Below are 12,742 nucleotides of genomic sequence, written 5' to 3'. Positions count from 1 at the left end.
TAGAAAGCCCCCTCGGCAGAAGTTGTGGGTATTTTCTTGTTGTACATCTTGCCCCATTTAGAATCAGTGAGGTTGAGATCTTGTTGCTGGGCCGGTATGTGATAGGATGGGGAAATGTAATCAAGGTAATGGACATGAGGTAAAGATTCAGGGAAATAACAAACACAAGAGTGTTTCTATTTTCTGTTAGTGTATGTACTGATATTCTGGAATTCACTATAAGAAGTTGTAAATGGTGCATGAAATGAAAAATTCCCGGTGGTCTCCTGGGATAAAGCCAGTGCCCCCACTCTATTCCTGCTGATTCGTGTGGATTATTTTCTTTATTCCAACTTAGAAAAAAGAAAGAAAGAAAGAAAGAAAAGTGCAGCTGGGTTATGTTAACAGCAGAATCCACTCTGGGTTAATTATTATGCTAATACTCGATGGTGTCTTTAAATTCTTGAAACATGTGTCTCCTTCAAATTTTAGAAGCATGACTAGACAGTTACTGACCTCCTATGCTGATGTTGATTTTATATGTTTCTATTTCTCTTGTTTTATTTGCTTGATTTTTTTGTATATTTATTGGGGCTCTTACCTCCCAGAGATACGGGGTAGGAACGTGGAAAACTGTGTATAGGCATTTTGTAAGTATGGGAGACAATTATATACATATTTTATGTCTGTGAATTATTGATAGATAGCTTGTTCTTAAAGTTTAGCCAAGGTCTAGGAAGCAGGCAACCAAGAAAAAAAAAAGCCTGTTTTAGGTACCATCTCTCAGCTGATGTTAAGTAGTTTATGTTTTTCTCTAATTTTCACGACTAGCAAACAAGGTTGGTACTGTCATTCCCTTTAATCATTATTGCCATTGTGAGTTTGAGCACCTATTTTTTCCAGTATGTTACCTTAAACAAGCATTTTTAATGCTTGTTTGTCCATATACCACCTAAAGTCCCATTGACTTTTACTGTGGGTGTGCACACTGCATCTGGGGCAGTTGAGATCTTGGTGGACTGCTGGAGAGTCTGGAACCTTCGCTGGGCTGGAGATAGCTGCACGAGAGAATGGCTGTGTTTCAGTTTATGCTGCCATCCGTGAGTTCAAAATAAGCCAGCCCTAGTGATCTGAGCAGAGATCCTCCTTAGAATTCTACAGTGATTTTTTTTTCTTCTCCTGTTTCTGGAAGAAATAGAAAACTTAACACTTAACGATGTCTTAGAAACAGTTGTTTTTGGGACTTTGGGTCCTTAGGCCCTTTCTATTGAATTTCAGAGAATTTCCATATAGTATGAATTCCCACAGCTTCTTTGAGAAATGCCCCAGATGGTGTGACATTCTGTTTCAAGGAGGAATTGAAAAGTATTTCCCTTTACATAACATTACACTTAGCTCATTCTTTTGCTGTGTTGGAGATAGAATCCCCCAAAGCCACAATTGTGTTAATGTTCCACGGGTGTTTATTTAGCCTGTAAAGGTCTGTCTCGTTTTCCAGAACGTGTTATGATTCAGTTTACAGATCCTCACTGTAATTCAACCCCATGATGGCTGCCCCTGCTCTTCACAGATTCTTTCAAAGCACCTTCTCAGTCCTCAGTTCTGACATTACATGTGGTTATTAGGTTGCTTGGATCATCTCAAACTGGTCTTGTCCTCAAAGCGTAAGTAACTCAACCTTCGTGGATCAGCTAGAACCAAATCCAATTTTCTCCTGCTTTTTTGGCTATATTTTAGGTAATAATAAATCGTAAAACATGGCTATGGAATGTGATTTGTAAATCAAATGTCACTGGGAAGATAGCATTGATTTGATTCATTCATTCATTCACTGATTCATTCATTCATGATGTACCAAAGGCTTACTTCTTACTACATGCAAACGAAGTCTGGCCAAACAAAGACTTCTTTCCTATGGACATTGATTGTAGTCTGCAGGCAAAGATAAGGGACAGATCATGTCCCAAACAGTTAAGCAGTGTAGGAATGGAGGTACCCCAAGCAGAATTGAAGCCCCTTCTGGGAGATCCTGCAGCTCAGGTGATGTTCTATTTATAGTAATCTCATGATGTGCTAGTGTTGGGTCATTGCCAGTTACTGATGAGCATTCAGACTAGTTGGCAGGGTTGAGAATGGCAGTGGATGGTTGCAGAGGAAACAGACAGGATCCTGGCCCTTGAGGGCCCAGTGTCAGGAGGAGTTTGGTGTCTTGGTAGGGACTTGTAGGCCACGGAACTCGGGAAACAGCTGAATCTCCTGACCCATACATTTGTCTAGTGGCCCTAGGTCGAAGGACCTTGTGCCCTTTAGTTGTATCTGTCTTTCTGTCAATCATCCTATTGCCAACCTTGTAAAAGGTCCAGGGAAAGTGTCTAGGAATTTCAGAAGAGGGCGATAGTGCCCATCTTCCAGATGAGGAGCAAGGATTTTTTAAGCAAGAAGAGTCTCCTGAGTAGGCCTGGGGGACAGGATGGGTTGTGATGTGTAGAAGGCGCAGCTGGGACCGAGTGAAGGACCCCCTTAGGTCCATCTAAGTGGACAAGGAGCGTCAGGCAGAAAGTACTGTGTGTCCGAGTGTCAGCGAGGACCAGAAAGTCATGTGACACCAACGTCACTAATTGCTCTGCTGTCCAGAAACCTGCATGCATACCATCACCATGGGTGAGATCTGGGTTGCAGATAGGCTGAAGTTCTGGTGTTTTATTTGAGTTTAATTTCTCAACATCATTATCAGAGCACTGCTGCCTGTAGATAGATGTTCAGGGTGTGCACTGAACAAGTCTAGGGGTGCCATTCAGACAGCTCACTATCTGTGTTCAAGCCCCTGGCTCCACACCGAAAGCCTTCCTGTTCCCTGAGTGTAAAGCCTGTTTGTTTTCCTGGCCCAGGAAAGATTTTGGTGGCAGATAGTTTTAGATCTCAGTTCTGGCCTCTTCAGCTACTTGGCAAGGAACATTTTGAACCTTGGTGTTTTCCACTGTAACATGGTACTGATGCTGTCTGCCTTATGGGTTGCTATGGTTGTTAAAATAGAATATTGACATGCCAAGAACTACCAGCATTTCCTCAGACTGACGTCACAGGATTGTCCGAAGCAAGCAACAAGTCTAGGCCTCTGTCTTAGTTCGTGTTTACTAGACCTATGTGTTCAAATAAGTGTTTACTGAACATTCTCTCGGGCTAAAGTGTTACGCCCAGTTTTATAGGATGACAACACTGTGTACCTGCATCCCTGCTGTTACAGTGCTTATATGTGGACGTGAAGTTTCACAGGAAAGGATCTGTGTGTTGGATGAGAACTTACAGGCAGTTCTCGCCATGACGAGGTTCAGGAGTTGCCTGTGGAATTACATAGTTGCTAAATGCTGTACGCATTCAGAGGAGGAACGTTCTTATGGGTGCAGGGGTCTAGGAAGGTTCTGCAGGGGTCTTGGGGTTTGATTGGCTCTTAGAAGGACGGGGTGGAGAGCAGTCAGCATGGGTGCTGTAGACATGGGCCCAGTATTCTCTTGTTTCTACACAGTTAACGTTGACCTGTTCTCTCTGCGAGTAGATTTTAACATCTTTCTTCTCCATTGTTTCTTGGCACCCAGGGCGAGGAGCATCGTCAATAGTCTATGCATATTTTACTTGACTTAGATTTCACAGTTTTGTCAACGCTTGTCAGGTACAAGGTGCTCTGCAAGTCGGTCCAGAGATAATGGAGATCACTAGGCGCAACTGCTGTGGTTCCATTGGGTACGGTCAGCATGCAGATACATGAGTCGCTCCTCCTAGGGGTGTGAGTCAGGCTGCTGGAGGCACACAAAGCGCTCCTGTGCTTCTACCTTTTTTTTTTTTTTTTAGTTGCATTTTCCGTATAGTAAAATTCACCCTTTAATAATGGAGTTGGGTAAGTTCTGATGAACACAGGGTCATGGAGTCACCACAGTCAGGATACAGAACCATTCCCTTACCCCACCCTCCACACCCCAAATTTGCCCCATGGCTCTTTGGAGTCATTCCCCCTACACCCAGCCCCTGGCAACCACTGATATTTTCTTTTCTGTCTCTAGAGTTTTGCCTTTTCCAGAATGTTATATAAATGTATATATTCTGCACATAGCTTTTTGAGTTTGGTTTCTCTCATATAGCATGATGCATATACTAGTTATCTTTTGCTGTTAAATCTCTCCCAAAACTTAGCGACTTAAAAGAGCAAACATTTATTACCTGACTCTGTTACTTTTTTGTTGCTGTTGTGATAAATTACCACAAATGTATTGGCTTCAAACAGCACTTATCCAGGGTGCAGGAATATATATTCCTATCAGCTTTATATAACACAATAACAATGTAATAATATTATAAATAAATCTATCAATTTATTTGGTATGAAATATTTTAATTATTACTACTAAAGGATATTAACATGCTGGTTATTTGTAATCTAGTTTAATCAATTTTTAAATATCTTCATCAGTTTTTCTGTTAGACTCTCAAAATGTGTTTAACTGGATTACCAGTACTCGTGGTAAGGTCAAATAAGGGAGAAAGTAGCGGTAGCAAGACCAGGTCTGGGATTTTGCAGGGGCAGAGCTAAAGGCAACAGGATATGGAGTGCTGGTGGTTGTCTTAGCTCAACTTCCCTAGAAGTCAAGCCTGGGACAGGGACGTATTTATTGGTGATTTAGGGGGCATATTCTCGGACAAGGTAGGGAGGAAAACAGATTGTGTTCAACTGGAGACTAGCTTCACCTGATCCCAGAGGTTCCTGAAGAAAGACTCATACCAGAGTTGTCCTTGTTAGCAGAGCAGCTGGGTCCGGGGCATGACTTTGTAGATATGATGGTGCCTATCAGTCAAGAACAATTTTCTGAAGAAGTCTGCTCTTGGTAGTTGTGAAGGGGTACACTGGACCCATAATTAAGATCTAAGCAGAACATCTTAATGCTCATTCCATTGGAAATGTAGGGGACTGGAAAAATATTAATAGTTTCTAGAGATGCTGGTGTTGAGTAGTCATAGAGACTAAAGAGGAAGATGGAGTAGCACATACCTCCTAAGTGTTACTATTCAGGGGCCCAGTTAGAGAGTATCATCACCCACTAGAAATAAGGATATTAGGAAGGGGAAAGACTTGAGGAGAGAAGATGAAGAGTTTAGATTTGGGGTGGATCTGAATGAGATTCTGGAACTTGGGATGAAAATGGGGCTGGAGCTGTGGGTCTAAGTTCATCTTTATAGATGTGTGTTTGCAGTCCCTGGCTGGGAGAGGGAGGGCTGGGAGAGACAGAAGATGGGGTAGTGGTGACATTAGGAGGAGGTCCATGGTGACAGAGAAGTCTGGTTTCAATGGAGGGGAGGTTGTTGGGTTTCTTGATTGGGAAGCCATTGCTCTCCAGGCAGCTTTCAGAGATTCTGGATGGTCATGGGGAAGAATTCAGTCATCTTGATGATAAGAAGTGGGTTTGGGGCACGGAAAAGAGATTTAGGAATCGAGACAAGTATTTCTAAACTGTAGTCCACAAATGGGAAGTGAGAGGCTGGGGCCAGTTGAAAGAGCCCTGGTGTCAAGGAGACATAATTCTCTTTCTAGCCTTCTCTCTCCTGTCTGCCCTCCTTACTTTCAGTTTCTTTTCTCCAGTTTCTTTCCTTCTTTCTGTATTTTTACTTTGTAGATGGCCAAAAAATCTGATTAGCCTGAAGAGAGTAAGAAGAAGCCAGTGGAGCATGAGCTATTGGAAAGGCCAGAAAGAGAGAAAGAGAGAGGGTATAGTCAATGGGTGGGACGCTTGAAGAGTTGTACACCTGAAACTAATACAGTGTGACGTGTCAATTATATCTGAATTTAAAAGAAGAAAAAAACAACAGGGAAGTGAGAGGAAAACTTAGAGATCAGCTCTCTGAAAGCCAGTTAGTGACAGCCTTTGTGCTAGGACCCCCTTCTGTTTATTATCACCATCTGGCACTCTTTCAGTATGAAGTATCACTTAAAGCTACTGTGGCTCCAAAGCTTGGCCCGTCATTGCTTCCATGAATGAGCAGGAGCACTACCCCCTGCTAAAGAACCGCGTCGCCACTCTCTTTAAGGTTGAACAGTTGTTCTCTGGCCCAAAGGAATGTGTTGGCCCCGGTGGGCAGGAATGCTGCTTCCCAGGCATCATCCTTAGCAGGCCCAGAGAATGCCAGGGTCCCCTCTTGCTCTGGGTAGATTAGAACCAAAGAGAAGCCTCACACCCCCTTTCGTTGGGATCTTCTGTACATTGAAGACCTCTCCTCTCCTCACTCACCTCTCACAGACCACAGTCCACCAAAGAAGAAAAGAAATCAGACCCAGAGTGCTGACTAACAACTCAGCTTTGGAATTGGAATGATACTATTTTTGTTTCCCTTCTATCTTTATAGTTTGAACTTTCCTTTTGATATTCTGTAAATATTCATCATCTCAGAGCCTTTGGAATTGCAATGGCTTTTAGTCAAAACTGAACAAAATGTGCCATTTGAATAATAAAAACCTCATTAAAGTGAGGGAAAAGAAATTCCTTTCCTTTTGTACAGGCCAATTAACTGTCTTTACAATTAAAAAAAGAAGTCTAACACTTTATAGTTTCATATTCCATAAGCCTCTTTTTAATTAATGGAGGTGACAAGTTTTAGGTACAGGGTACATATTTTGCCTCTGGTGTTGTGCAATTAACATTAATGAAGGGCATTAAAATTTGGTGAAAGAGGAGAGGATTTCCCATGTCCTCTGTGGATTCATGCCCCCAGGCTGAGGTCTTTGGTAGCAGGTTTCTTGGCGTGTTTTGCATTTCCTTGAGAAAATGTACAGGCAAGGATAAGGTAACTAGAGGAGGCCGTGTTGTTACTAAGAGGTATGGTGTCAAAATTCTGAATGCCTAGGCCTATCCGAAAGACATGGAAACACTATAAAAATCAGCTTTGAAGAACTGCATCTTCTTGCGTGGCTAGAAGGGAAGGGTATAGAGACAAAGGAAGTAACAATGATTTGGCCTGGTGTGTACCTTGCAAAATCCTGGGATTTTACTCATCACAAACTTGAGAGGGGTGTGTGCAGCTGTTCCAAGTTTACAGGGAGAGGAGACAGATCACAGATGTTAACTACCTGGCCACAAGTCAGGTCTAAGTATAGTATCATGACCGAGCTAGAATTTCTGTCAGCACTTGGCTCTGTCCATTTAAGGGAGCTTATCTAAGAAAGGTGTTGAACAGTAGCTTTGAACTCACCTGATCTTTTTGTTTTATTTTGTTCTTATTCACTTATTTCCTTCTTTATTTATTTTAGCTGGTTCTGATTCTTATTTGGACCACAGGATGTTTGTTTCTAATCCCTTGTTTTCCTGTTTGTAAAATGTTGATAATAGTACAAATCACCTAAGTTTCTTATGTACATAAAGCTATTAATAAATGCTGAATCCCCATTTATCACTCAAAGGAAAAAAAGAAAGAGAAAAAAGTATCAACAACTGAAAAAGAGACCCAGATATTTGAGATGAAAGCTGAAAGGAGATCACGTATAAGTCATACTCACTTGGCACTCTCCCCCTTCCTCTCTCAAGGTTTTTATTTTTTCCAGCCGTCTTGCCTTACTACAAAATACAGGTTATTTTGGTTATAAATGAGTAGATTCTGTTTCGATTTGAAATGGGAACTGATGAATGTTTTAGGTAGACCAGATGTCTCAAAGCATTTTTTGTCCACCTGTTCAGAGAGTAATTGGATTGTGGGGAGACTGTGCATTGACAACTGGGGGAACCATAAGTGAAAAACAGATGATCCCACCCAAACACATCTGATCTCAGCCATATCACTACTTTTAGGTCTTAGGTAGGTGATGGATTGGAGATATATCAGGCAACAGAACAAGTAAGACAGTTTCTCAGTGAGACTTAGATTGCCTAGTGGCAATGAGATTTACATAAATACTTTTTTAAAAACCCTGAAGTGATTTTTTCCCCCTATTGATAAATTAATTCATGCTTGCTACCAAGCATTTATTATGAACTCTTAATGAAATAATATCATTAATATGAATAATTAATGAACTAATATCACTTATTAGCAAACTAAGAAAAAGTGAATAAGAAGGAAAACTTCTCAGCTCACTATATAAGGCTGGTATGCTTTTATTTGAAAACCAGATAGAAACATCACGAGAAAATTACAGACCAGTATCACTTATCAATATAGATGTATACATCTTCAACAACATATTAGCAAACCAAAAGCAGCAGTATATGAAAAGGGTTATATACCATGGCAAGGTGTGATTTATCCAAGGAATTCTAGGTTTGTTTAACATCTGAAAGTCAATGTAATATACTGTATCAGTAAAATAAAGAATATACCATTGGACATAGGAAGAGCATTTAAAAAAGTACAACACCCTTTCAAGATAAAAAAAACACTCAACAAACTTGGATTATAAGGCCATTTCCTCAACCTGATAAAGGGCATCTACAAAAAACCCCATATGTAATCTTCTGCTTAATACTAAAAGATTGAATACTTTCCCTTAAGATCAGGAAACAAAACAAGGGTATTAAGTCTCACCACTTCCATTTATTATGGTGCTGGAAATTCTAGCCAAAGTACTTGAGGGTGGGAAGGAGACATTCTGATTGGAAAGGAAAAAGTAAAACTATCTTTATTTGCAGGTGAAATGATCTTATGTGTAGAAAATACTAAGAAACCCACTTAAAAAAACAATTAAATCTAATAGATAATTTCAACAAGGTTGGGGGATAAAAAGTAAATATGCAAAAATCAATTGTATTTCTCTACACTAGAAATCAACAATTCCCAAATCAAATTAAGAAATCAATTCTATTTGCTATAGCATCAGCAAGAAAAAAAAAATACTTACAAATATGTTTAATGAACGATGTGATCAACTTGTGTTTTAAAAGCTATATAATGTTGTAGAAGGAAATTAAAGAAGACCTAAATGGATATAAAGACATCCCATGTTCATGAATCAAGAGACTTAATATTGTTAAGAAGACAATATTCTCAAAATTAATCTTTACAAGAAAACTTTTTTGTAAAGATTTTATTTATTCATTTGAGACAGGGAGAGAGAGAGTGAGTATAACCAGCTGGGAGGGGCACAGGGAGAGAGAGAAGCAGACTCCCCGTTGAGCAGGGAGCCCAACTCAGGGCTACATTCCAGGACCTGGAGAGCATGACCTGAGCTGAAGGCAGACACTTAACCAGTTGATCCATCCAGGTGCCCCTGATCTGCAGTTTTAATGTAAACTTCATCAAAGTTGCTGCTGGTTTTTCTTTGTCTCCTCCTCCTCCCCCTCCTCCCCCCCCCTCCTCCTCCTCTTCCTCCTCTGCTGCTTCTTCTTCTCCTTCCTCCTTTCTCCTTTCTTCTTCTTCTTCTCTCTCTCTCTCTCTCTTTTTTCTTTTTTTCTTGCAGAAATTGAAAGCTGACTCTAAACTTTATATGTGCATGCAGGGCTCCTCACAAGCCAACCCAAGCTTGTGAAAGAACAACACTGAATTACTCTCACTTCCTAATTTAAAAATTTACTACAAAGCTTTAGTAACAAAGACTGTAGTACTACCATAATAATGGAATAGAACTGAGAGTCCTAAAATAAACTCTTTCAGTTGGTCAACTGATTTTCATCCAGGGTGCCAAGACCACTCAGTGTGGGGAAGATTAGTCTTTTTAAGAGACACAGCTACAACAGTTGGAATACCTGCATGCCAAAGAATGATGTTAGATCTCTTGCATTCACTTTACTTCTGTGTGGCTTACAAAGGACCATAGATCTAAATGTAGGAGCTAAAACTAAAACTCTTAGAAGGAAAGATAGAAGTGTATCCTTGTGATGCTGGGTTCAGCAATGGTTTCATAGATAAGACCCCCCAAAGGACAAGTAACAAAAGAAAATATACATATCACTTCATTTTATCAAAATTAAAACTCAGAAAGAAGATACTTTAGGACATTTCAGGGTTCCACCCACTGCTAGAGACACTACTATTCACATTTTTGTGTACCTTTCATTAGTATTTTATGTGTGTGTGATCATACAATATTATATATTTTGTTCTATAACATGCATGTTTTACAGGGTCAAAAGATCTATCATTTTAATGATTGCATAGTATTCCACCATGTGATTATATTCAGAGTCATTTAATGATTTCCCAATTTTACATTTCATTTATTTTGTAATCTCTTGCATTTTCAATGTAATTACCAACAGTGTGGATAACCTTTAATAATACCTTTTTATAATTCTTATTAGCACCATGGGATTATCTCCCACAAGTACCAGTTCTCTATGAGGATTTAGGATTTTGATTCACATGAAAGGCTTACTTCTGCCTTTTAAAATTTTATTATGAAATAAATTATGTATATACAAAATAGGAGAGAATATTATACTAGACCTCCACTTACCTGTCCCTGGGCTGGCTTGTTTCTAAAGTTATGCTGAGTGAAATAAGTCAAGCAGAGAGTGTCAATTATCATATGGTTTCACTTATTTGTGGAGCATAAGGAATAATAACACAGAGGACATGGGGAGATGGCGAGGAGAAGGGAGTTGAGGGAAATTGGAAGGGGAGGTGAACCATGAGAGACTATGGACTCTGAAAAACAACCTGAGGGTCTTGAAGGGGCGGGGGGTGGGAGGTTGGGGGAACAAGATGGTGGGTATCAGGGAGGGCACGGATTGCATGGAGCACTGGGTGCGGTGCAAAAACAATGAATACTGTTACGCTGAAAAGAAATTAAAAAAAAAAATAAAGTGGAGATATGATTTAGCCTCTGGAAGGAATATATTCAAACAATGTGTGCCTGTCTCTTTAAACAGAGCATTTCCCCCTTGATATGTTTACTTAGAATCTATTAAATGCTGGTTCCTGTGTTGGTCTTTATACAAACTATTTTCTCTTTTATTTCTTAAATCTACTTTAAAGACTTTTGTGATTTTTTAGGTAAAGAAGCTAAGAATTGAATAAACTAAGATGCACAGATAAAATTGGGTTTTAGAATCTGGGTTCTATCCAGGGTGACCAGTTTGCCCAGTATGGCCCCAGTTTGAGCACTGGAAGTCTTGTATGCTGGGGAACTCCTGGTGCCCTGCAGCCCACTCATAGGCTAAGCCCTTACCCAGCAGAATGGCTCATGCTATGACATCCTGTTTCCAACTGATGGATCTTGAAGACAGGGAAGAATTGGTTATTCCTGTCAGAGCATGGGCTATCTTTGATTTTAGAGTGTTGATGTCTGCACAACGTTGGATGTTTTATTTTTCAGATCTCTTCACGTGCTTGTGTGCAATGCAGCGGCTTTTGCTCTACCCTGGAGCCTCACCAAAGATGGCCTGGAGACCACCTTCCAGGTGAATCACCTGGGGCACTTCTACCTTGTCCAGCTCCTTCAGGATGTCCTGTGCCGCTCCACTCCTGCCCGAGTAGTTGTGGTCTCGTCGGAGTCCCATAGGTGGGTTACTGTCTGATATTCTGTTTCACGTGGCCCCCTCCTGTACCAGCTAGTGTTTCCCCCAGGCTTTCTTTCTTTTTTTTTTTTTTTAAAGATTTCATTCATTTATTTGACAGAGAGATTACAAGTAGGCAGAGAGGCAGGCAGAGAGAGAGAGGAGGAAGCAGGCTCCCCGCTGAGCAGAGAGCCCGACGCGGGACTCAATCCCAGGACCCTGAGATCATGACCTGAGCCGAAGGCAGCGGCTTAACCCACTGAGCCACCCAGGCGCCCCTCCCCCAGGCTTTCTTTCCCGAAAATTCTTTTCAGTGATGCTCCTTCGGAAAGTGTGGGTGCACTCAACCTGGCTTCCTTAGTTTTCCAGGGTCTTTCTCGTGTTTTGGGATTGTGGAGGATTAGTAGGGGTTTTGTCTACAGCGACGTAGATGGCTTTTACAACTATACTTCAGGCCCCTCATTGATTTTGCTTTGAGATGGAATAATAATTGATTAAATCTGAATGCCTGACCTTTATTGATTTGTCATTCAACAACTTCAACACCTCACCAAGAAGAATGTGCAGTTATTCTAGCAGGAGAAACAATGCAATTAAAGACTGCGAGATGAAATCCAATTGTTTTATAATGAGAAATTAGGGAATTCAATGCAGACATTAGCTGTGTAATTGTAGAAAGGGAAAGTACTGTAGTTAGAACATATTAGAAATCTGGCCATGCCTCTTTTGGTTAAAATTTCAATTAAAACATCAGATGGCACTTCTCTTCTATTACCATTAGGAGAATATCCAATTGACTAAAAAGGCATTTGAAAATTTCGTCGTATTTTCAGCATATTTGTTTCTAGAGTTGGATAAACAACTATTTGTCTAAAGAAAAGTAGTCGGAGAAGACAAAGGACTTCGTGGGTGAGGCTAGATAATGCATGTTAGGGAGATTTTCCTGGTGTGGCTGGGAGCTTTCACCCTTTGCAAAGTAGCTGGAAAAAAAAATAATGTGCAAGGGCCTATTTTTTCCCCCCTTCTTCTCCGTCTTAAGTCCTGAAATGTTTTAGTGACCCAGAATGAAGCTTATTTTTTTAATCATGCTTCCATAAAATGTAACCCCTGGGACTTGGAAGAGAGAGACCAGCCAAGGGTTAGCCTGAACCCTTTATCACTCCCAAACACAGGGGCTTATGGTATAAGTGACACATTGCAGATAGATTTACTTTTACCATTTTAAATTTATGATGGCTGAAATGAAAGGAAAATGCCCGTAATAATCCTCCCCTGTGTTAAAAGACACGAAACATCTA

At 40.5% G+C, this 12,742-nt stretch overlaps 1 protein-coding gene across 5 annotated transcripts in view; it reads left to right on the top strand.

Annotated features, from left to right (window-relative positions):
* The window catches only part of WWOX (WW domain containing oxidoreductase), a 711,319-nt gene that overhangs the window by 257,966 nt on the left and 440,611 nt on the right, over positions 1-12,742 (top strand). For all 5 annotated transcript variants that reach the window (XM_059153118.1, XM_059153117.1, XM_059153119.1 and 2 more), the window contains exon 7: positions 11,264-11,449. In XM_059153118.1, coding sequence (XP_059009101.1) covers positions 11,264-11,449 — 186 coding nt within the window. The remainder of the gene's footprint in view (positions 1-11,263; positions 11,450-12,742) is intronic.

This window comes from Mustela lutreola, chromosome 16, assembly GCF_030435805.1.
Source record: "Mustela lutreola isolate mMusLut2 chromosome 16, mMusLut2.pri, whole genome shotgun sequence".
NCBI lineage: Eukaryota > Metazoa > Chordata > Mammalia > Carnivora > Mustelidae > Mustela > Mustela lutreola.
This window is presented reverse-complemented; position numbering and strand designations above follow the sequence as displayed.